This window comes from Bos mutus, chromosome 22 (genome assembly GCF_027580195.1).
Source record: "Bos mutus isolate GX-2022 chromosome 22, NWIPB_WYAK_1.1, whole genome shotgun sequence".
Classification (NCBI taxonomy): domain Eukaryota; kingdom Metazoa; phylum Chordata; class Mammalia; order Artiodactyla; family Bovidae; genus Bos; species Bos mutus.
In genome coordinates, this window is record NC_091638.1 from 56,189,624 (window position 1) to 56,215,211 (window position 25,588).

General features: G+C 40.2%; 1 protein-coding gene across 7 annotated transcripts in view; it reads left to right on the forward strand.

Moving 5' to 3' along the window:
• Positions 1 to 25,588, forward strand: part of TMCC1 (transmembrane and coiled-coil domain family 1) — a 156,546-nt gene that overhangs the window by 102,555 nt on the left and 28,403 nt on the right. The window contains exon 1 of one of the 7 annotated variants that reach the window (XM_070360204.1): positions 18,835 to 18,993. The exons of the other annotated variants lie outside the window; for them this stretch is intronic. Within the exon in view, the coding sequence (XP_070216305.1) occupies positions 18,931 to 18,993 (63 nt within the window). The 5' untranslated portion in view covers positions 18,835 to 18,930. Of the gene's footprint in view, positions 1 to 18,834; positions 18,994 to 25,588 lie in introns of those variants that run through there. 7 annotated transcript variants of the gene reach the window in all.

Here is a 25,588-nt window from a genome sequence, read left to right on the forward strand (position 1 = left end):
CTCAAAAGGGTATGTGATCCAAACAAGACTGAACCATTGTATTACATTTTTAAAAACAGGGTGGGTAACTGAGGAGTCTCTATAAATTCATTTTTAAGAATCCTTTTGCAACCTGCATTAATGGAGCTTGTGTTTAGGGTTAAATTTATGTTTTAGATTAGTCTTCAAGTATATGGGGATTACCTTTTTACTGAAGGCCTTTTTGTGCCTAGGAGGAAAAAAAAAACTCAACACATTAATTCATTTCATTCTCACAGCATTTATACAAAGTGAATAATCCTGTTTTACTGATGAGGACACTGAGACTCAGATTCAGAAAGCTTGCCCAAGGTTCCGGAGCCAACTGAGAGAGCAAGGAGGTGCTCTGCCTGCTCCCCACTCCACTGTCTCCAGCTGAGCACCCTCGGTGCCCTGGGCGCTGCACAGATGCTGGTGCCGTGGCGCTGCACACACCCTTGCCCCGTGCCCCGCTCTTTAAAGAGAAGACCTTTCAAAGAGGGGAGTAAGCATATACCGACTAATACAACTCGTGAGGGTGTAAGTGCTTCAGATGTCCCCTATATTAGTCCATTTTCTCTTGTGAGAATGCTAGGAATGCTTTATTGAATTTCCTTAGCCTTCCCGAATCCTCATGGAAAAAACATCTATTCTGCACATGCACAGGTAGCGGTGAGTGTAATCATAACTGTCTCCTTATCTTCTAGTTTATTCGTGGAATCGCTTTAGGACCAGGTTTTCTAACAGTTGAGATTATACAGTAATCAACAGTCTAAAATATTATAAAAAATTAAAAGTTTTTAAAGCCACAGGTATAGTCATGAAATCTCTAAGAATAATTCATTTCTTTTCCTCCCTTTCAGGGATTTAAAAACTATATAGAAGGAAAAGAGGTTCAGCTGTGTCTTTCTGTTTGGGTAGCAAGGACATGCTTTGTGCTGCTGAAAAGGAGGGAGAGAGGCCAATACCCTTAGGATCCAGAATGTCTAGCAACGCTGCCCTAGAGGCTACACAGCACAAGTGTAGGCAAGGTCTACACGGTCTCCCTTCAGGGCAGTTACTCTGGATGGGGAGGATTCTTGTGGCAACAACTACACTTAGAGAAATGTGAAGCCACTCTTGGAAGCATCTTTTGTGCTGTGGCTGAGAAGCTGTTGGTGTTAACTCTGATTATGAGCCCCCAAGAGAAGGTGTGGAGTTGGTGCAGGACATGACAACCAGATGTTTTATAATCGCATCATACAAGCCAAAGAGAAGAGTGAGTTTCGAGAAATGTGAATGCATGTTTGAAACTGTGGGACATGTTTTTTCTCTGTTTTTGTTTTTTTTTTTTTAATGTACTCTTGAAGAATTTCCCTATCAGATCGGTGTCTCTAGCACTCGTAGCTGGTACTTGGAAATCTAGTTTAATTCGATTTAGCACATGACAATGACATGTTTGTTTTCTAAGCGATTTTATTCTCTTCGTATTGTGGGAAGCCTCAAAGGCGGTTGTTGTGCTCTTTAATGGTTACCCAGAATTACCATATATATACATATTGGCTGGAAACACCTAGGTTCAAATCTCTTCTCCTTTACCGGTCAGTGCTCTTACCTTGAGCAAGTTTCTCATCCTCTCAGCTTCATCTTCGAGTTGAAGATGGTGGTTGTAATAACTTCCTACCAGGGCTGTTATGAGATTATATTGAATATGTGTAAGACTCTCAAGTTTATACTGAGATTACATACTGTGTGCTATTTTAAATGTTTTTAAGAAAGGAGTGAAGAGAAATGGGTTGTTTCAACTTAAAAATACTTGATTTTCTAAACTCTTCTACAGCAAACCAGCCTCACTGCCCCCTTATCCTTCTTCCCCTGAAGTTGCTGGAAGTGCTCTCTCTACTTGGTATAAGTGGTAGTACACTTGTAACTACAAGGTGAAATTAAGATTTTAAACATCTTAGCAGCAGTGTAAGCATCCATTTTGCATTGAATTTGGTACATGGAACACAAGATTAATCAGATTTACTCTAGAGATTTGGATAATTTCAAAGGAACTCTTTTAAAATCATACTCTGGTGTCACTAGAATGTTTCATTAGATGCTGTTAGGACTGTAGTAATTGTTTTCCTTTAAAACAAATGGAAATTGGCAGTTGAAACCTACCAGAAAAGCTCTTGATTTGGGTTTTATGAAATGGTGAAAGTATTTTTTAAAGCCTGAATTTTAAATAAATTAATCAATAGCAACGAGGTTGTGAGTTTTAAGTTTTTCTTTGAGTTTAGAAACTGAACTCAGAAATGCCTTTTACCTTCCACTGTCTTTGTTTCTGAAGCTATGATCAAGATCATTTTTCTCTATCAGGGCATTTTGCAGACCATGTAGCCTGTTTGCCGGTTTTTATACACTGAGTGAAACATAAATACAGTTTATTTTTTTGGCCTGCACCATATGGTAAAAAAGTAAATATCTCTAACTCAGTGCCTATCACAACATCTGGCTCAGAGTAGGTGTTTTATAATTATATTCGTGAAATGCTGTGATTGGGAGAAAGATTTCCACAGAAGGAACTCAGAGAAAACTTCATGAGAGCATTGGCTTTGAGCCTTTAAAGGCTCTTGGATGTAGAAGGGCATTCCAGGGTGAGAGAGTTTCAGCAGGCAAGGCCCAGTAGTGATGGATACTGTACGAATGTTACACGTGTTTACAAACCATCCCAGTTCTTGTGAACTGCTGTCACAGTGTGAACCCAAAGACACTGGACAAAAATGAAGCTAGCAAGGAAGCTACCTTCCTTTAGGATGGGTAGCATAAATGAAGCATCTCCCTTGGGATTTGGTTTGTTATATGATGTAGGCCAGCCTACGAGAGCATCAGAGATAGGCTGAATAGCACAGGTAAGCAAGTGGCTTACCCTCGCTGAGCCTTAATTTCCTCTGCATTAGAAATGAAGCCAGTGAATAAGTAGAGGGCCAGGTGTTCTGTGGATTAAATGAAGTAATGTATATGAAGAGCCTAGTACTTAAAAGGTCGCTGTGCTTCTGGTGGCTATCGATATAGTAGTTGTGATTAAAATAGTACTACATTGGGATGTAAAGACATTCCATCATCCAAAAAATTGATGGTGCCTTACAACATAACAGCTTTGTGAGTGTTTCTAATTCACATGTCAGTTGCATATACTTCACAGTGCCACTTGTGTGATGTGAATACAACTTTGTTTTTCTTATTTTGTGATAAAATGTTTTACTCTGAATACTTTATATAACATGTAGAGGAATAGCTGCATATTCACCAAAGATTCACCATAATAAATAGCATGAAGTACAGGTGACACTTTTCTACAGAAGTCTTTTATTGGAATGTTTAATTCTTTTTTTAATCCCTTATTGCAGCCTTCATAGAATTCTCAACTGCTCATGAAGTTCAGGTTTGTGCAAACTAAGAGAAAATCTTTCTAAGAGAGTTGATTCAGCCAACAATTTTATCACAAGAGGCTTCACAGATGAGGAAACGGGCTTAGTAAGACTTGTCTACACAGGTTATTGGTGCCAAAGTGGGTATTCAGTCTACATTTTCTTCTCTCCTTGACTCTGAATGCTTTCTTTGGTATATACCATTCTGTCTGTAACCAAGTACATCTGTGCAATAAATCTGTATAGATCTTAAGAGTCGGGGTAGCTGAGAACACAAGTCCTGTTAGAAATGTTTAATCAAGAAGTGACTTTTTCAAGTTTTAACGGCTTTTCAACAAACTTTAACAGTTTTTTTTTTAATATAATCCACATATAATACCCTTCACCCATGGAAGTTTATAGTTGCACGACTTTTACTTTATTCAGTTTCACAACTGTCACTGTAATTAATTTTAGAACATTTTCATTACCCCAGAAAGAAAGCCCACACATCCCAGCCATTACTGCCAATCTTATCATTCCCCTCAGCCCCAGGCAAGCACTAATCTAGTTTCTGTCTCTGTGAATTTGAATGTTCTGGACATTTTATGTAAATCAAATCATAAAATATATGATCCTTTGTGACTGGCTTCTTTAACTTAGCATTCTGTTTTCAAGATTATACGGTACGTTATTTAGCAGTATTTCTTTATTAGTGCCAGGTAATATTCAGTTATATGAATATCACATTTTATATGTCATTCATCAGTTGATAGACATTTGAGTTGCTTCTCCTTTTTTCACGAATAATACTGTTGTGAATGTCTGGGTACAAGTTTTTCTGTGGACGTTTGTCTTCACTTCTCTTGGGCATGTGCCTCTAAGTGGTGTGTTGAATCACACGGTAACGGTCTGTTTGACGGTTTGAGGAACTGCCAGACTGTTTGCCGCAGGGACTGTAGCATGTCGCATCCCCGCCGGCAGCCTACGAGGGTTCCACTTTCTCTGCATTCTCACCAATTCTAGTTACTATCATCATCCTAGCTAGGTGTGAACTGGTATTTCATTGTGGTTTTGATTTGTATTCCCTTGAAGGCTAATGATGTCGAGCATCTTTTTAATGTACATTTTGGCCATTTGTCAGTCTTCTATTGAGAAGTGTCTATTCAGGGCCTTTGCCCATTTGGGTTTTCTCGCTAACATTTAGTTGTAATAGTTCTTTATATATTCTATGTACAGTTCCCTTAAAAAGCTTATGATTTGCCAAAAGTTTTTCCCCTTTCTATGGGTTGTTTTTTCATGTTCTTAGTGGTGCACTTTGAAGTTTGTTGTGGCTGTTTTATCTGTTTGTTCCTTTATGGCTTATGGTTTTGCTGTTACATCTAAGAAACCATTGACTAAATCCAAGGTCATGAAGATTTACACCCATAGTTTTAGGTCTTACATTTCGATTCTTGATTCATTTTGAGTTTATCTTTTATATTTTGTGAGGAAGAGTCCAACTTCATTCTTTTGCATGTTGATAGCTACTTGTGTGGGTATCATTTGTTGAAAAGACCATGAGTCTTCTTGGCAAAGGAAATTATTCTTAAGCATTGCTTTACGAAGAGAGATGTAAATGACAGAAATGAAAAAATTCTGATCTGGCTTCTAGGTAAATTATGTGAAGAGTGTGAGGTCAGACTATTTAGATCAGAGAGTCCTTTCTCCATGGTAGACAGTTGGAAACCAAAAGATGAGACATTTGCTCAGGAGAAATTACAATATTGGAAATAGAGAGTGAAGTTGTAGTGTTAGAAGTCTATCAAGAAATAACTAAATGATCTCAATTTATTTTGCTGAAATAAGTCATGAAATCTTCAGTTTATTAGGATGAATGTATAGAGAAGCTTTGAAGGTTTGAGTATGCAAAAAATATATATAAGCTAAAGAAAGTCAATATAGAAATAATAAATGACAAAGATAGAGCATGAGAAATATAATTTATAATTTTATTTCCTCCAAATAAACACAGAAGCACAGAAATAGAGGCAAATAACTGAATGGCAAAATAGTGGAAAGAATGTTAGGGAAGAGTCAGAATTCCTTGGTTCTAATCCTAACCCACCCCAGTTATGTAATCTTGAATAAGTCAACCTTCAGAGTAGTCGCTAATATTTACTGAGGCCCTGCCATATACAGGAATTGTGCAGATCTCAAGTTCCTTTTTTGTAAAATGGAGATTATGTCCCATTAATTGCTTTGAAAACTTCTGTAAAGAGCCATGTACATAGAAGAGATTATTCTTGAAATTTGGGTTTATTCACTGTAGCAGCAGTATCTGATAATCTGTATGTCAGTGCTCAGAAATGTGTGCTGAAAGGTGTGCTATATCCTTATTTTGATGAAGAAACTGACGTTCAGTGGTTATGAAAGTTGGACAGTCAGTAATCAGTAGAGTCAATTCTAATGTAGTTTTGCTTGATTTCTTTATACCACCTTGACTTTGGCTTGAAAGATGGTATAATAGATCCTGATGGGAGGGGGAGTGGGAGGGAATAGGGTAGCACCAATGAGATTTAATTTCTTAGACATGAAAGCTTAGGATGTAATTCCAAAGGGGTGATTAGTCCTGAGATTAGTGATCTCAGTGCTGAGGTGGAACAGAACCTTGTGTTAATAAGGTCAAAGGTAAATGCCATTTGACTAACTGGTAAGTCCCGGAAGAGCTAAATGTTCTGAAGCACAGTCATGTAAGAGTTTATCCATGTGTCTGCTGGAGTCCTGGACAGTTTTCTTCAGGAGGCAGAGCGGGGACAGAGCAGCAGTGAGATGTCTGAGTGGGGAGTAGAGGTAAGTGCCAGAGGGCACAGTGCCACAGCTTGTGGAGATGGGCAGACTTTGCTTTGGACCATGAGGATGTCACTTCTTAGAATTTTTTATTTTTTTACTTGAATTGATTTTCTCATATTCATACCTTTTGAAGACCCTTGTCACCCCACCCGTAAAGTGCTTGTGATTCATTTTTGAATGTGAAACTAGGCAGATCCTGAGTACTTCATAGCTCTGATCGTTCTGCTCTTTCCACACTTCTTGTCCTTTCCCTGGTGGAGTTGAGAAATACTATTTGGACATATAAGACCAATGAGGAGAGCACAGCACCCCACTCAAGTATTCTTGCCTGGAGAATCCCATGGACAGAGGAACTTGGCAGGGTGCAGTCCATGGGGTCGCAAAGAGTCATACTGCTGAAGCGACTTCGCACCATTACAGGTAACACTGAAAAGAGTACAAGACCAGAAAAGAGCCCAAGAAGAGAACAGAACAGCTTTTATTCATTGATTTGAGCTGTGCCGTTATCTTCTTGATGACAAGCACAGAGTTCAGGCTTGAGTTGTTAGCCTCTGCCACTGCTGAATGAATAAGCAGCAGACATGCTTCTCCCCGATGCAGTGTGGCTGTTGGAGATATCGTCAGCTGGCACAGGGGAAGCACAGAACTTTGAACTCACACTCTGATTTGCAGACTTTCAGTTTCTGTGTAGAAATCCGTGGCGGTTGGTGTCTGTGAGAACAGATCTGTGAAAGGGAATTAACGTGCATGGGGCCCATGCTTTAGGTGAGGCGGCCTGAAGTGCTTGAAGGTGAAATGAGAGTCCCAGAAGTCTCAGAGGCCTGAGGTGTTCTTATTTATATTGCCATGCATCCCAGAAATGGCAGAACTGGGCTTCAGAGGACTCGGGAGACGTTTGCGGGAAAGCTGATGCTGTGTGCTGACTGAGGGTGTGCATGTGCGTGTTCATGTGTCCTTTGCTCCGGAGACTCCCCTGATAGTCACGCCTAACCCCACCCCTAGTCCAGAATCCAGTCTTTTCATCAGAGCTTTGTCTTTTTGAGAATGATGAAAGGATTGGGTCACTCTGGTCTGGAGTAAACCTTCCGTGATACAAGGGAGACCACAGAATGGGGAGGGTTGTCTGCACTGTGTGTCCTGTGCTTTTGTCTTGACGGAAATTCCATCTCCTGGTTCCTTTTTCTCTTCATGATTTGTGTGTGTGTGTGTGTGTGTGTTCCCCTTATTTCAGGGAAAAATTTCTAACAGTACAGTTATATACATTCTTGGTGACCTAAAAAGAAATGGTAATGTGCGCTAGGTCTGCAGCAACCTCTGCCTTTTGGGTATTTGGGAGAAATGAGGTTTTTAAACCATCTCTTCAGTTTCAGCGTATCTCTAACACCAAAAATATTTTTTTTAGAACATTCTCCCTTCTTCCTTTGTAAAGTAATAGAAAAGTTTTGGGGCTCCTCGGCTAGGTCACAGTGTCCAAACGACTATGCCTCATTTAGAATAGAATCTGGACATTATTTGTGATACAAAACAAAATAACCAATAGTTCTTAGAATTTCCCACTTCCTGCTCATTTCCTCCAGACACAAAATAGGTTTGAGGAACAAAGTTTTCTCCTAATGTTTTGACCTGCCTGTGTTTGGGATTCAGAGTATTTTGGGTGCTTATTGCTTAACTGGGCTGAAGATCACCTCATGTGACAGCATAGATCCCTTGTTTTGGAATTGCCATTACTTTCTAGAACAGCCACTCTGTACAGCAGCCAACATGCCCTGGGTCCTCTTGCTTCATATTACAGTGATCCTGCTTTGTCAGGGTAGAATTCAGCCTCACAGGGCTGGAGTCAGTCTCTGCTGACCTCATGCCACAGTACAGCATGTTCAAATCTGGGAGAAACCCGAGGGTTCTTCGGCATATTCCTCCTCCTCCTCCCTCACAAGCATGGAACCCTCACTCTCCTCGGAAACCGTATGTTGTATATGTGTGTGTATCTGTCTTTTTTTCCCTCAAATCTCTTCCTTAATCTTATAATTCTACAGCTTTAAGTGGGGGCTGGTAGCTGAGACAGACACAGGAAATGCTTTGAGCTGCTGAAACTTCGCATTTTTCAGCAGTAGATCTCAGCCCTGGGCATATGCTATTTTGGGACTGACTTGTGTGAGGTGGCAGTAATGGAGAGGCGTATTCTGTGCTTCCTAGTTGTTCATTTTACCCCTAGGTATTTAGGTAGAACGCACAGAGTGTTCTTTGGCTGTGTGGGCATGCTCAGCTGATACCAGAGTGTCCCGTGCTGCCGTATGACGGGGCTGCTTCAGTGCAGAGTAAATGTCATCCTCACTCTCTCAGGCTGAGTAGTTCTCCAAAATTAAGTGTTTTCTTCAGAGAACCAGAGTTTCCTTTGCCTTTGGCAACTTGGGGAAAGCTTGGGTTAAATTTGAAGATACCAGGCATGCATAACCAATCACGATTTGGATTAAAGCCATTTGAAATATTTCTCACATTAAAAAAAGAAAAACAAAACGGTTCTTATTACTCAGCTACTTGTTTTTCGTGTATTTTTCCCAAAGACTTGGCAATTTTCTGAATTGTAAAGCGGTATGCACATATTTTGGTACTATGTCTCGGCATCAGTGGAGCAAGTCCCTGAGATTCAACTGGATGGGAGGGTGACCCAGCTTCACAGCGAATCCACCATTTTCACATCTCATCCACAGTCAGGAGTACAAAGTGTGGCTAACAGCTGTAGTTTACCATGATTTTTTGGTGTGTTGTGGGTTTATAAATAATACATAGATCTCTTCTAAGAGATACATGCTGAAGCACACAGATTCTGTACAGTTTTACCTGATCCTAAAGCTGATATGTATTATTGTTTGTTGTGAGCCACTGTATTTAAGATCCAAATAGATTTTTCACTCTGAAGTTTGGTGTTAAGTCACTCTCCTATTCCTTACGGTTGATCACTTTAAATGCCAGCTTTATTAACAGATTTGTACCTCTGCTCTGTGTCCCCCTCCCCCCCCCCCTTTTTTTTCCTGTTGTTTGTTCTGTATCTTGGATTTTAAAACCCTGGCACATCTCTGTTTGTTCTGAGGTTATAAAAGGTCAGTTTCCTTATCTATGTTTTATTAAGAATGCAATCCCAGGTTGAATGGGGTGTTCAGAAGAAAAGAATTCATAGGCCTGCCCTGAAAGGATAGGGGGTGGAGACTGATAGTAAAACAGAAGTTAACTCCTTTTTCTTCATTATTGACAGTCCAAAAAGAGGAGGAAAACGTAAAACGTAATCTGAATATTTTTAATTGACATTGTTTTGTCTGTGTATTGCCTTAATCCATGAGTAGAGAAAATCTTGCCAAAATCACTTAGTACCTGAGTGAATAATTTTAGATTAAACTTGCTTCTCTACCCATGTCTCTCACTGACCCAAAGTATTCATCAAATCTGCGAAAGTGAAAGTCACTCAGTTGTGTCCGACTCTTTGCAACCCCATGGACTATACAGTCCATGGAATTCTCCAGGCCAGAATACTGGAGTGTGTAGCCTTTCCCTTCTCCAGGGGATCTTCCCAACCCAGGGATTGAACCCAGGTCTCCCGCATTGCAGGGGGATTCTTTACCAGCTGTGCCACAAGGATCCTCTCATTGAAACAATGATTAAAATGTTCAGAAAAGAGGTACTTGCTCTAGCTTCTGGATACATCAAACTGCTGTAGATAGGGGTTTATGTATAAACTCTTTGCATGAGGTTGCAACATACTTTATGAAAACTGCAGGATAAACATTTTAAAGGCACAGAACTCTAGAGGGGAAAACATATCTGATTCTAGGAAAGAATTGGAGATATTACAGAACGCATTGCTTATATATTGAAGTTATATTTGTGTTTTAAACATTACACAAGATAATATTCCCAGATGTTGACTTAAAGATGAATAATTTGCTTTTTCCTTCTTTAATAACCCTGCAACAACACACATCTATATAAATTGCCTTGATTTTCTGTACGAATGCCCAGAATTTATGGTGATAATTATTTGGTTCTGTACAGATGCTATCTGTCATTTAAACAGTTATTTACATTGGACTGTCACTTTATTAAATGGTGAAATTTCAAATGATAAAACTCCCCTCCCATCTCAACTGCTGCTTGACCAACTCTCATCGTTTCATGGGGCTCAGAGTGCTACATAAAGGTCAGATTCCCTAGGAACAATGCCTATGAAACAGTGCAAAGATCTGCCCACAGTATTTTGTAATTGTGGGATTTCTTTGTAATTGATTCGAAAGGAATAGCTAGAACAGTGATTTCAGTGGTGGATGAGAAGTGTACAGCACAGCAGCAGAAGACTGTTCCGCAGGGCAGCGTCTCCCTACTCCCAGTGCTCAAAATGCTTCCCTTCTCCTCCGGAGAATGTTTTACATCCCTTAAGACTGTGAGAAGAAAAATAGGTTGAGAGCTCTGACTTAATGCCTAAGAACATTTGTCACTGATTATTTTAATTCATGCCAGAAATTACTGTATGCCAGAGTTCCAGTATATCCTATCTGAAACAGAGGGTGATGTAGACTGATCATTTGTTCACTGAACAAACAGTTGTTGGAGAATCTGTTTTCTATCAGAGTTTGGGAGTTGAGATGGCTCTCTGACCTCATGCAACTTCCACTCTAGTTGGGGAAGATGACAACAAGTAATAAGCCTAATAAGTAAACGAGGAGTACATTGGAGAGGTATGGGCTGTAGTCCCAGTCCTGCCAGAACCAGATGGGAACTTGGGGATTTAGTTAACATGCCAGAGCTTTTATTCCTCACTTGTAAAATAAGGCTATTTCACAAGACAGCTTCTCAAGATCGTTAGATTTTAGGACGTTGCAGAATATATGTGTATAGACACATATAGATTGGTTTTAGAAATAAAGTGACACATCTTCCTATGACTCTCAGAAATGGTCAGAGACACCAATCTCAAACTTATTTTTCTGTTTCTAGGCAGTTAATAGAGTTAAAAAGCAATTTCTTAACTGATTATTATTCAGTTACAAACTACTCATAGAAGATAAATGAAGGAGTTTACTGGACTTCAACTAGTACTACTAGTACAGAGGAAAATCTGGATTTAGACAAAGTTTTCTAACTCTGGATAGGGTAATTATTTACTTTCAAAAGCATTCATTCTAAATTCTTTATATAGTCACTTTTAAGTGTAACACATTTTCAAATGTAATAAATATTATTCCATATTAAATCCTTAATTTGCACATTATTTTGCTGGAACAAAATCTTCCTTAAGTGAAGAGTTGCATATCTTAATTTACATGAGGTTGATCTCTGTGGCCTGGGCTTCCCAAGGGGCTCAGTGGTAAAGAATCCTCCTGCCAATGCAAGAGACGCAGGTTCGATCCCTGGGTCAGGAAGATCCCCTGGAAGAGGGAATGGCAACCCACTCCAGTATTCTTGCCTGGAAAATTACATGGAAAAGGATCATGGCTGTGTCTAGTCCATGGGGTTGCAAAGAGTTGGACATGACTCGATAACTGAGCGTGAGCACAAATCTCTGTGGCCTACAAATTAATAGGAATTTGAAATAAAAAAAATACAGTGAAATGAGTGTAACCATATGGTGTATATATGTATTCTAAACATTTTACTTGATCCAAAGTTGCTAAAACACTAACAGTCTTAAGATTAAAACTTAAACAGTTCATGCTTCCATTTTTTATTAATGTTAAAATTAAGGGTACAGAAATATTTTCTGGCTGCTATTAATTCTTTGAAAAATAGACAAATTTTCAGTCTCCTTAGCATTAAGTTGTTACTACTCCAGACCAGTGGTTAGGCATACGTAAATAAGTACTTTGTAAAAGAAGCCCATAGGGAAGGCACTAAACAGATTTTCTAAGTTTGATTATCCTTAGACTAAGCTCATTCCCTTTTTTAATAGGATTTCTATAGTAGTAGAGATATTCTGAAGACAGGACATCTAGATTTCAGCAGTACATTTAACAGAGTTTTTCATGGTACCTTTTGAGGGGAGGAAATTATAATTGATTATTCATAACTGAGTCAGTGAATGAAATAGTGAAGATTACTAACTTGGATAAACACCATCCTGGAACACGGTCTCTGATGGTTTGCTGCAAAGTGCTTCCGGTCCTCTTCAACCTCTTCATTAATCCGTCACTAATGACATTGCTATGCTTAGTCAGGGTTGAAGATGTCAAGCAGTTGAAAAGAGTAATTAAAATTTTGAGCTGTAAAGTTGGAATTCAGTGGTATTCTCAGATGTAAAGCAGAAGTCACCACATTATATGATTCAGCTGTACCATATTTATGTGATTTATGGAAAGGTCAGCTGTTCTTAACACCATTTTCAATTAAAGAGAAAATACCAAAGAAGTGAGTTAGAAATGCTGTGAGTAGCTTCTCTGGCAATCTCTTAACTCAAAGTAATTTAGATCCTATAGCAAAAAAGGAAGTCTTTACCTAGTGGGATCTTAATTAACCTAAATCAGATGAAGCTCTTGTTCTATTACAGTACATTTTAAGAATTAGGTTGTCTTAGTCATTCTTTGAAATTAAAATTCTGGAAAAGTGGCATTATTAATATTACCCTAACATTAGGATGTTATAACAGAAACATTGTTTTTGATACAACATAAAACACCCTGAGAGAAAACAGAGTTCCTAGTAGTTGAAAAGAATACGAGAGATGACTAACAACATTCCCATCTCAATTTTGTTTACAAAAAGCCACCAAAAGAACATTTGTTATCAGTTGGTCACGAGCAAATTTGTTTTATTAAAGTTCTCCCCTTAATGTGCAAGACAAAGCACTAAGTTATTAGGAATTTTAATTAGGACTTTTCCTTTCCTACTCCCTAGATTAAAGGGCTGCAAATTCTATAATACCATATAAAGCCTTCAGTTCAGTTCAGTCGCTCAGTTGTGTCCGACTCTTTGTGACTCCATGGACTGCAGCATGCCAAGCTTTCCTGTCCATCACCAGCTCCCGGAGTTTGCTCAAACTCACGTCCATCGAGTCGGTGATGCCATCCAACCATCTCATCCTCTGTCATCCCCTTCTCCTCCTGCCTTCAGTGTTTCCCAGCATCAGGGTCTTTTCCAATGAATCAGTTCTCTGCATCAGTGGCCAGAGTATTGGAGTTTCAGCTTCAGCCTCAGTCCTTCCAATGAATATTCAGGACTGATTTCCTTTAAAATTGACTGGTTTAATCTCCTTGCAGTCCAGGGGACCCTCAAGAGTCTTCTTCAACACCACAGTTTAAAAGCATCAATTCTTCAGTGCTCAGCCCTCTTTATAAAGTCTTAACAGTCATCTAAACTGTAAAGGTAAAATTAATTTGACTGTAACATAGTTTGCAAAATTAATTTTTATCAAATCATTATAAGATAAAAAGTAATTTTGTCAGAAAATATTCTTGGGAAGATGGAATATGTTTTTTCCCGAGTGTGCCAAAGTCAAGAACAAACTAGAGACAGTTCCATATTGATTTTCTAAATAATGGCTTGAGAACAGAGGCCTTCTATAGTTATTGCTTCTTAGACTTATATGAGAAATTTGTCTCCAGATTTTAATTGTGAATGATTTCACCCCCATTTCTAGTAAATTTCACTTAAATACTGAGTAGACGATCTTTTGGGGCTTCCAAAGTAGTACGGTGGTAAAGAATCCACCTGCCAACACAGGAGACGCAGGTTCAATTCCTGGGCTGGGAAGATTCCCTGGAGTAGGAAATGGCAACCCACTCCAGTATCCTTGCCTGGAAAATCACATGGACAGAGGAGCCTGATGGGCTGTAGTCCATGGGGTCACAAAGAGTCAGACATGACTGAGCATACACAGAGACTGTCGTCTAAGGTCTCTTACAACTCTGGCTTGGAATTCTGTGGAGAAAAAAAAATCTTGTAACTCTGCTTTTTATGTGCTTGTGGAATATCAGAAACTAAGGGAATCCTTAAAGGACTAAAATTAATTCATAAGCAAACACTGTCCAGCAATCAGAGGTGGCTCTGTGAAACACTGAATACAAAAAAATGGAAGATTCCAGTGCAGAAACTAGCCACAGCTATCTGTAGATTTAAATATAACATAAGCGTGTGTTTGAGGTGATACGATGTTATATTCTTATTTCTTACGGATTAATTCACTGGACATTCATTGAGCCTACATTGTAAGCTTAAATAAACCATAATGGAAAAGAATATGAAAAAGAATATATATATACACACACAACTGAATCACTTTGCTGAACACTAGAAGCTGACACAACATCATAAATCAGCTGTGCTTCAATTAAACATTTTTAATAGAATAAAATAAATTAGTATCTGAAGGGACATTAATTCTCTATACTTTGTTTGTTAGAACGTGTTTATTGCCTTCGGTAGATGTCCTGTTATCCTCCTTGTCCCCTTCCTTTTCCCCTCTGTGGTTATAATGATAAGTACACTACTGCTGTGTGTACATCTACTCTACATACATCGATCCAGTTCACTGAAGCTCTAGGAGTGAGTTGTTTCCGGACTGTAACTTCGTGAACCTGTGCTTATTCTATTTTTCAAGATCAGTGCAGATTCTTAATCAGCCATTTTGACTACCATTATCCTGATGTGAGTCTTTGACCTCAGCAAGACTTGTTCTTCACTTACACACTGTTCGCATTTACTGTAAACACACTTGGGCCAAAGGATGTGAATATTTGGCTTCATATTTGTTATACATTAAACGTTGACACTAGTCATGGAAATGTCTCTAGGACATCCTTTTTGGATCAGAATTGCATGTCTTCAGTTAATTGTCTCGAACAGCAAGGCAGGTAACCTGGTTAATTTCTGAAGAAGGCGGGTGCCTGTATTCTTTTCCTAAAGCTTCATATTCTGGTATTGGCTTTGGCACTAATTCTGTTGCTCTCCTTTCTGAACTAATTGGTTCTAAGCAGTAAAAGAAAGCACTTGCCTTATTTAGAGATTCATATGACTATACTAATCTCAAAAGATTTTAAACTCCTTTCCAGTTACTTTCTTTGTCACTTTTCTGCTCCCCCACCCACTGGCTGGTTATGAGGGGTTGCTTTTGCATACAGAAAGCTGCTGAAGTCAAACAAAACCTCCCTCTTACTGAGTTGAGTGGGAGCTTGCTAGTTAAGGACTTTAGGTGAGCCTGTAACCTACTGGAGGAGGGCAAGAAAAGAGACTCCTTGAGGAATGCACGGCCAGCTGTTGCCACAGGTCTTGACTTCAGTGCCTCCCTTGCAAATCTATCCTCTGCTTTCTGCTATTACAGACAGTAACTGATTTATTAAATTTATCATTTTTCTTCCTCGATTCAGCTTTCCTTTTACCTATCTTTGGCCACTTTGGGAAAAGTTTATCCAGCCAGTCATCAGGCATCAGCATCAAGAAGGTCAGATGCTTTACAGAGCAAAGTTCCTCAGTCTTTGGACATTTTTCCCCAGTGGATCCTTCATGAAGTATCGCGAAGGGTGAAAGAGAGGGAGAACTTTAGGCATTTTGTCCAAAAAATAAAGTAGTATCCATGAGATCTTACAGCTGAGATAGGTTTTAATAATAGAGCAAAGCCTCTAGAATTAGTCTTGGTTTATGTTAAGGGTATCTTTTGTCTGGGATTTGCTTCCAAATCATTGCATGGGAGGGAGGAAAGACCAGCCATGAGTTAATTAATGTTGGAAACACTGTGTAGGATTCAGTATCCTCTGTACTTTTACACATATTTGAAATGTTGCATAACAAAGAAGTTTTTAAAAGGCATTCTTTCCCCAAGAGTTTTTTAGAAAGATAAAATCTATTTCCTATAAAATTTCAGCATTCCCCCCAGTACTCAACAGTGTTGAACACAGTGAAAATACTGTTGTAGGTTTGTATTACTGAGGGAAAAAATATTTTCTTGTCAGATAAATCCTGAATTTAGTAGTTTTTTTTTATTATTTTTATTTCCAGATTATTGTATTTATACTACAATGTTTAAAAGGATTTCGTAAATTAGATTCTAGTAAAATTTGTGTTCACCTTTGTTTCTTTCTAAGGGCATATTCAGTAAACTTTAATCAGTGTTGAGAAGTCTGAAAACCAGTCAATGAAAAACAGTTTTAAACAGTTTCTTTGAGACTTCTCTGGTGGTCCGGTGGTTAAGAATCCGCCTGCCAATGCAGGCGACACAGGTTCAGTCGCTGGTTGGGGAAAGACCCCACATGCCCTGGAGCAGCTGAGTTCATGGGCCACAACCACTGAGCCTACACTCTAGAGCTCGTGCCCTGCAACAGGAGAAGCCACTGCAATGAAAAGCCCATTCACAGCAATTAGAGAAAGCCCACGCACAGCAGTGAAGACCCAGCACAGCCAAAAATAATATATAAAGCTAAAAAAAAAGTTTCTTTGTAAATTAACATTTGAACATTTTAAGACGTTTTTAAAGGAAACTTTTTGTGTTATCAATAAAATATCCCTGATATGTCTTTGGGTGGTATAAAGGAGCCTGTTTTCTGTCTGGGTCCTAACTTGACTTTACTGGTAAATGCCAATTGAATCCTCAGTGTCTTCTATTTTGTCAAGTTGATCACGCTTATTCAAATATCTATGCCTGTTGAGATGCTGTAACTTTGATCTAAAGCAAGGATTGTTGTTGTTGTTCAGTTGCTAGGTCATACCTCACTCTTTCCAACTCCATGGACTGTAGCCCTTCAGGCTTCCCTGTCTTGCACCATCTCCCAGAGTTTGCTCAAACTCAGGTTTGTTGATTCGATGATGCCATCTCAACCTCTTCTGCCTACTTCTCCTCCTGCCCTCAGTCTCCCAGCATCAGAATCTTTTGCAATGAGTTGGCTCTTCGCATCAGGTGGCCAAAGTATTGGAGTTTCAGCTTCAGCATCAGTCCTTCCAATGAATATTCAGGACTGATTTCCTTTAGGTTTGACTGGTTTGATCTCCTTGCTGTCCAAGGGACTCTCGAGAGTCTTCTCCAGCACCACAACGTGATAGCATCAGTTCTTCGGCGCTCAGCCTTCTTTATGGTCCAACTCTCACATGCATACTTGACTACTGGGAAAACCATAGCTTTGACTAGACGGACTCTGCTTTTAATACGCTGTCTGGGTTTGTGAAGCAAGGATTAGCAAGCTTTCTTTTTTCTTTGTAAAGAAGCAGAAAATAAATATTTTAGGCTTTGAGAGCCACAAGAGTACTCTATTATGTGTTCTTTTTGTTTGTTTTTGTTCTTAAAACTCTTTAAAAATTTAAAAATAGTTCTTGGTTCTTAGGTCTTTTGTAAGAACCTTATTAAAACAGACAGAATTAGACAATTGATTTTTAATTAGATGTTTTACAAAATAAAAGCTACAGATTCAAATGTGAAAGGTTTTATTCAAAGGAAAAATTGTGACTCTCATTCAAATTGAATACACGTGTCAAAGATTTTATTTGTCTCACTAATTCACCAATTATTAGGAAGCAGTAAGATATTAAAATGAGAATTGGACTTAAGGAAGTTTATATTCTCTACCAGACAGAATTGACCTGTATCTCATCATCAGCACTATCCACAAGGTAATTTCCATCTCTACAGTTTTAGAATAACCTAGCCAGAGACAAAGACGCAGAATTTATACTATCGGATAACTCCAAAATATCTGATAGACAACACCGGGTAGTCCCTTGAAAGGACACTTAAATTTTTTTTTTTTTTTTTTTTTACCACTTTACTGTTTCGCAATTTCTGCTGATAACCTCCCATCCCTCTTGTGATCATAAATAATTTACAAAGATTTTTCTTGATCACAAAATAGTTGGTTTCTTTAGATTTGACCTGATTATTGCGGTAAGAGTGCTAATTAATCATGCAGACATCCTTGATGGGTTGTTTTAGGGTAAATCCCAAAGTGACTTTTTCAGGGCAGGAACAGTCTCTTGAAAACATTTTCTTCTTTCATGCAGTATCGTGAGTATTCCATAAATAGTATGTGATGGTACAGGAGCTGAGCTCAGGTTTACGATTGTGGTGTTTTAATCTGTTACTTACACTTCAGAGAGCTTATTGCTTTTCATTCAGAAGCTTTTTTTTCCTGTTGTCCATAGTGAAAAAGACTTCAGGGTCTTCTGCTCTGCACAAGAAGTCTGTCTTTGCTCAGTTTTCATTTAAATGACTTTGTAAACCTAAAATGAAAAATAAGAGAAGAAACTTTAGAAAAGCATAGAAATTTGTCCTGGCAATCTTTTAGTCTTCTGTTGAAACATGGATTGTTTTTTCTTTGTCTTTGTGGAACCAAGCTCCCTAAACAGTGTTACCCTATTTAGAATATTTTTTACCTCCTTGAGCTGTTCTCTGGTTGTAAATGAGAGTACAAATGTGGATGGTGAATGAACGTCTTGTAGCTTTAAGCCCAGCCCGTTGGATGCTTTTGTCTTTTATAAAAGATGCTCACAGCTTGGAGAGGAGCGGCAGATACTGTCTGTGATCTCCGGTCTCAAACTGTTCATTTGCATTCAGCTCTAGCAAACTGTGCCCACACCCAGGCACGCGCGTGCGTACACACACACTCTCTCTCTCACACACGGATGCTTGTTTGGCAGAAGCTTTCTGTTTGTTCAGCACAGAGTCCTTCCTCCCTGGCTCCCCAGTGTAGAAAGCTCCAAGAGCTGACACGGGAGACAGAAGCAGAACAGTACGCAGGCCGTACTGCAGGGTGGTGGCTATGCGGGGATGTTGATGTGGTGTGGCTGTACCTGCCTGTTCTGTGAAAGGCACTTCTCTGAGGCTGTGAAGGTGAGAAGCCCAGGGATCAACTAGAAGCTTCATTTCGGCTGGCTGTTGGTGGGGGAAGGCATTCCCAGTGGTAGCTGTCCTCATTTACCGCGTTATTCTCGGAAACCAAGTATGTGCAGCCGTGACAGACTCTGCCACAGCTCGTCTGCAGTTTGGAAGCTGGGACAAATGGAAAGAGCTTATAGCCAAAAGAGGTCGTGATTGTTTGCGCGATCCAAGCTTGCGCTGGCAGTGCACAAATGAAGGATGAGCTTTGTGGCAAGCAAAATCAGCAGACTGCCTGACAGGGGGCTTTGGTAAGACAAATGTGTCGCTGATGTTTTGGGTCTCCACCCCCCGCCCCGGCCCCCTCCCCTTTTTTTGTTTTTTGTTGTTGTTGTTTCTACTTTTCTGTATCTGCTACATAGAATTGCCTCTTAGCAATGACTAAAACATTTTGCAGATTCACATTTGATGGAAAGGGATACCCAAGGGAGCCAGAAAGGAAGCCATTATTTCTGGTCATTCAGTTCTGTGACCTTCAGAAATAGTCATCAGGTTTTCTCAGATATCCATGAGGTGGTAGAAGCTAGGAATTTCCAGAGCAAAGAACACTAACAATTAGATAGCCTTTTTCTTCTTTGAACAGTCATAGTTAACCGCCCTCCCCCCATTTTTTTTTACAGCTTTCCCTGTGGCCTGAAGTGGAGAAGAAAAAATAAAGGCTCTGTGCTCTTATTTAATTGTTGCCACTGGAACAGTAATAGGCTGAGAATTATAAGTATGGAGGTAGAGGAAGGCAGGTTGAAGAGTCTGCTATTTTCATAGCTGTGCGTTGGTGGGTGTTTGTCTTCGATTCATTATCTTTGCTGTTCGGTATCAAGTGGTTGGTTAGTGCTTTATCTCTTTGCCTGTACTGTGATTTAATCCCTTTTGTGTTCTAGTTTGTACAATTTTGCTTTGCCAGACCCAGTTCCATCATTATGAGCCCTTCTGTTACTGTTAATACATATTAGCCTTTTTTAGAGAAAAGATAGTTGTATAAAGAAGCCCCGAAATATTTATGGACCCCCAAGAAAGATAAAGATATTTATCTCTTTAAAATCTAGAGTTTGCTTTCAGCAAATTTTGGAGTCTGGATTTGGGGCTCTTTAGTAAGCATGAGTTTGAGCAACCTCCGGGAGTTGGTGATGGACAGGGAACCCCAGGGTGCTGCAGTCCATGGGGTCACAAAGAGTCGGACACGACTCAGCAACTGAACTGGGCTGAATAAGCATTTTTATTGCTAGTTAAAGAAATAGTTACATTAGGTCAGTGAAATCTTACCAGAATCACCTTGCCCTAATCTGCTTTAAGTTGTATCCTGTTTCTTGTGTTTTGCTGAGCACAAAGGTTTCCTCTTCCCCAGCCTTTCTTGGGCAAGTTCCACTGGATAGTGCGGTGGCTGTTTTACTAGCCTGCCTCAGACCTTGTCCTTGAGCCCCTCTTCTACCCAGTAGAAGAGCCAAGTTTTCTAGCTGCTTAGAGTGGGCAGAGAAAAGATCCATTGACACCTGGCTTTTTGCTGACTCATTGCTTATGTAAGCCTGGTAAATACAGCTATCCATACACTCCATTTGGTTACTGGGCAGGTGGCCCCTTCTTTTCTGGTCTTTTCCTCTCTCATCCCATCCCTGTGCTTCTTCCTTAAACGTTTTTGATAACACAGTCTCAGTCCTTCACCAAGTGAGTTGTGAGAAGCAATGAATAGACAAATCTTTTTTCTCTTTTTGAATTGTCAGCTTAACTGTGTAGTTTCATCTTGATTATGATCATTCAAATTGTATATTTTGTCGGCACATGAGACCTACAGTAATAAGACTTCTCTTCCTTTGTGGCCTAGTTAAGTAACAGCATCCTTTCTGTCTCTGAGAACTCAGTTTCAGTGCCCCTGTTCAAAGAATTACTCTGTGACCTTCCAGTCTAAAGTAGGTTTCTCTGTCTTACATTATTCCTTTTCTCGCAGCACTCTGTCCTTTTTCTTTGTAGCACTTTTCGCAATATATCTCATTTGATTACTGGTTTTTTCTCTCTACCACTTTTCCCGACTTAGCACTCAGCGTCATGAAGGAAGAGACTTTATTTTGTTTGTCAGTATATGCCCAAGCGCCTAGCAGAATGCCTGGCTGAGACTTGAAGAAAGGACAGTAGGCAGTACTGCAAGAGTAAAGATCCCGTGGTGACGTTGACTGAAAAAATGCACAACATCAGAGTTGTGACTTGAGTTTTATTTGGGAACATAATGAGGACTATAGCATGGGAGACAGTCTCTCAGATAACTGTGAGGAATTGCTGCAAAGGGAGGGGTGGTGTTAGTGTATGTGCGATTTTGGTAACGGGATTCACGCATACGTTTTTACGGACAGTGCTGCTAGTCTAGAGCAGGTTACTGCTGGTCACGAGAAGCAAGTGTCTGCGCTAATGATTTTAGTGCTTTTCGAGATCTGAAAAGATGCAGGAAATTGGGGTCATAAAATCTTTTCCTGAAAAGTATCTTTAACTATCTGAAGGCCAGTTCTGCCAGTTTTTCCCAGAGCACAGAGTCCCTCATTCTTGATTTCTGGTCTGAAACACTTTCAGGACGTGTTGAAGATCAGCGATCACAGTGGCCAGTGACCTCATCTTTGTAGAGACAGACGGCGAGCAATAACTTTTTATCCACCGTGAGAGAAGAAAGGATGTGCAGCAGCGCCTGAAAAAAGCCAGAGTGTCTGGAGTGGGAGGAGCACGCTATGAGATGAAGCTAGAGAGAGATCCAGGGCCCACTCACGTAGAACTTTGTCGACCGAGTTCAGGTTCTTGTTCTTAATACTTCAAGAGTGTGGGAAGCTACTAAAATAATGTAAGGATTGGGTGGTTTAGGACTTCCTTTTTTTAATATTAAAATCTTCAGTTTAATTGAGGGCCTACATGAATACAGGTAGATCAGTCAGTGTGAGTGATTCAGCAGAGAGAGGACAAGATTTTGTCCTAAGAGTTTGATGGTAGAAATAAGTAGAGATGGGTGGCGAGTATTATACTTTGATGGAAATTTGGAAAAGAATGGATAGGACTGGGTATTGGAGTGGATACAGGTAGAAGGCAGGTGATGTCAAGGATGATTCCTGGGCTTTGGCATGGTTTGGTTTTGGCTTTTGTGACCTGATGGATGGGGCTTTGCGGCTGGCTCAGTGGTAAAGAACCCACCTGCCAATGCAGGAGACACAGGAGCTGTGGGCTTGATCCCTGGGTCGGGAAGATCCCCTGGGGAAGATGGCAACCCACTCCAGTATTCTTGCCTGGGAAATCACATGAACAGAGGAGGCCGGTGGGCCACAGTTCATGGGGTTGCAGAGTCAGCTGCAGCTAAGTGATTGAGCGTGCACTGAAATCCATACTAGTCACATCTTTATGCTGTTTTTTTCATAGTAGAATTAAAATTTTTTTAATTTTTTATTGACAGTATTTTTAATTGATGTGTTTAATTTAGTTCTTTTTTTAAGTTACTGCTGTCCCATTATTACTCTGAAGTATCAGCTAGATTATATCCATTATGTTCTATTTGAGAACGTTGATTTATATATCATCGATTGTAAGGACTTTAGCTTTTACTCTGACCAATGTGTGGAGCTACCAGAAAGTTAAACATATTGTGATCTGACTTAGGTTTTTAAGGACTGCTGAAATATTTTTGACTGTAAAAATATTATTGCTGTAATAGTGTAGGAGATGATTGCAGTCATGCAGGGAAGAACTGATAGTGTCGTAGACCAGAGTGGCAGCAGCTGAGGTACAATGAGAAGCAGGCAGATTCTGCAAGAGCCTGAAACATTTTGCTGCGGCAACATACTACGCATGTTGGTAACAGCGCAGGCTCCGGAGCCAGGCTACCTGAGTTCAAACAGTGGTTTGGCCACTTCTTTACTTTGTGTTCGTGGACAACTTAAACTCTTTATGCTTTATGATCGCATGGATCAGTAAAGTAGCCATTACCGAGATGGTAAAGATTGCAGGGGGCACAGGTTAGGAAGATGTCAGGAACTCAGTTTTGTATGTTAGTAAATTTGAAGTGATTGTTAGACATCCAAGTAGAGATAGCAGGTGGGTAGTTGGGTATATGAGTCTAGAGTTAAGGAAAGTATGGGCTACACTATACATTTGGGAACTGTTAGCAAATGCATTATATCTAAGACCATTTAAAGAGAAAGAAGAGTAATCAAGCCATAAAATGGAGTTGAGGGTGTACAGTTTATACAGCGCCTCCTTAGAGCTTTTTACTCCACATGTAAGCCTAACAATAGTCAGTCCAGAGAGAACCAGATTATCACAAACCACATGGAGCTTTGCAGATTCTTTCATTGCTTTTTAGACTTTTGTTTTATCAGACTTCCTTGAAATAAATAGGATTAAGCTAAGGCTTAGAAATCTTTTGTCTTAATTAGACTGTGTCCTAAGAGTATTTGTGGGAAATTAACTTGTAAAGGGGAACTCATTGGTGGCAGTTTTATAGATTTGCTTTTCCACACGTGGGTTTTACTGATACATGCATTCTTAAATCTTCAGCAGTGAAAGCATTTTTCTGTGTCACTTTTTCTTTTGCTCGTTGGCACCTGCTCAAAAACTAGAAAGTCACTTTAGTATTAGCAGATCTGTGTGCTTCAGACTAGTCATTCTTCATTCTGAGGATTTATGAGAAAGATTTTTGAAAAACCCATACCCCAAGTCACTATTTCTTTTTCACAAAAGTTAAAACCTTAAAATTAGAAGGAAACAGGGATCATCTGTTCCAACTGTCAGTGCATCCTCATGTGACAGTTCTAACACTCAGGCGTGAAGTCTCTGCTTGAACATTTCCAGTGGCATACGCGACCTGATACCTGAAACCCCTTGGTTAAGTTGAACAGTGAATCTGTGCTTACAGAAACAGCTCCTAACCATAAAAAAGCAGCATATAATTTTATACTTACACCGTCAGTGCTGTGGTTGTAGGTTGCCTGTGATCTCTTTCTATTCTGTTCTTTCTTTCTCTTCCTCCCTCCCTCCCCCACTATCCCGGGCTCACACGAACCCATCAAATCCACGAATCAGGCCTGAAGTACAGCTGGCAGTGCTCATCCTCAGAGCTGTGTTTCATACAAGCAGGAAAACAGTTCTCCTGTGACGGAGCCTTCTGAGCAGCAGCCCTGGATCCCATAATGGAGTCTTTGCAGTGGGCTGGAGCAGGGTGGGCCAGAGAGGACCTTAATCATCTCAATGCATATTCAACTCAGGCAGTAGCTTTTCCTCAGCAGCCTTGGAGAAATGTGTATCATCTGTTGGAAGGTGTTTTTCTTAAAAAAATTCTGACCTTTGTTCCATTCATAGTCACATAGGCTCAGTCACTGCATGGTGTATGAGCTCTAAAAGGATCCTTTGAAGGACACGCTAGCAAGCATTTATATTGAACCCCTACTGGATATTTTCTTTTCCAAGGCATTGCGATACCTTCTCAGGGCACAAAGATGAGTGATGACCCCACCCCACAGGAACCGTCAATAGAAGCAGCCCACTCAAACAATCGTATCAGCATAATGTGATCGGCACAGTGATGCAGGCGCATAGATGTGTGGGAATAGAAAGGAAGAGCCGTGACTCCAGGGGCTCCCCTGGTGGCTCCAACCGTAAAGAATCTGTCTGCAACGCAGGAGACCCAAGTTCAATCCCTGGGTGGGAAGATCCCCTAGGGGAAGAAATGGCAACCCACTCAAGTATTCTTGCCTGGAGAATCCCCATGGACAGAGGAGCCTGACGGGCTACAGTCCACGGGGTTGCAAAGAGTCGGACACCACTGAGTGACTGCACACATGAATCCAGCTGGGAGCAGGAGGCCGTCAGGACAGATTCCCGGAAGGAGGTTATGCCTGGACTGGGTTCCCTTCAGCCAGGAAAGGAAAGGAGATTGTGTCCTTGAAGGCAGAAGACTGGACGTGTGAAGCTGTGCGCCCTGGCCGGAGAGCTGCATTCCAGTTGCGCCCTTAGCATACATAGATTCAAATGGAGTTTCCATTACTCCCAAGTGACCCATGGTACAGTTTTGGGGTTTTTTTTTTTTGGTCACAATTCTGCTGAGGCACATGGTGAGATCAGTAGCTCCAAAGCTAGTGAGCAGACCCCACCAGAGTTCACGTTTCAGTGAATTGTCACATACGCAGTGACACCCACGACATGATTTTAAACCTTTGTTCTTCATGAAGATAGACCTGAGAAGTGCTGGTGGTAGAAAAGAGAGTGGAGTCTTAAGTGGTTCTCAACAGAAAAGGGCTGTTTGAGACAAACTAGACTTGGAGTGCCAAGTTCACAGGTGATCAGGATTATTGTCACGAGTATTACTTGTGTATCAGTGCTTTTTCAAGCTGTTTTTGAGCTGATTTTGTGTGCGTTAGTACTATCCCTATTGTACAGATGACGAAACGAACACAGAAGTTGAGCAACTTGCCCAGTGTCATATGGCTAGTAAGTAGCAAAGCCAGTTTTGAACCCGAGCAGTTTATGCCAGAACCCGTGCTTCCCTGCTATAGGAACTGTAGCCAGACTTAATAGTCTTATTTTTCTGGTCTGT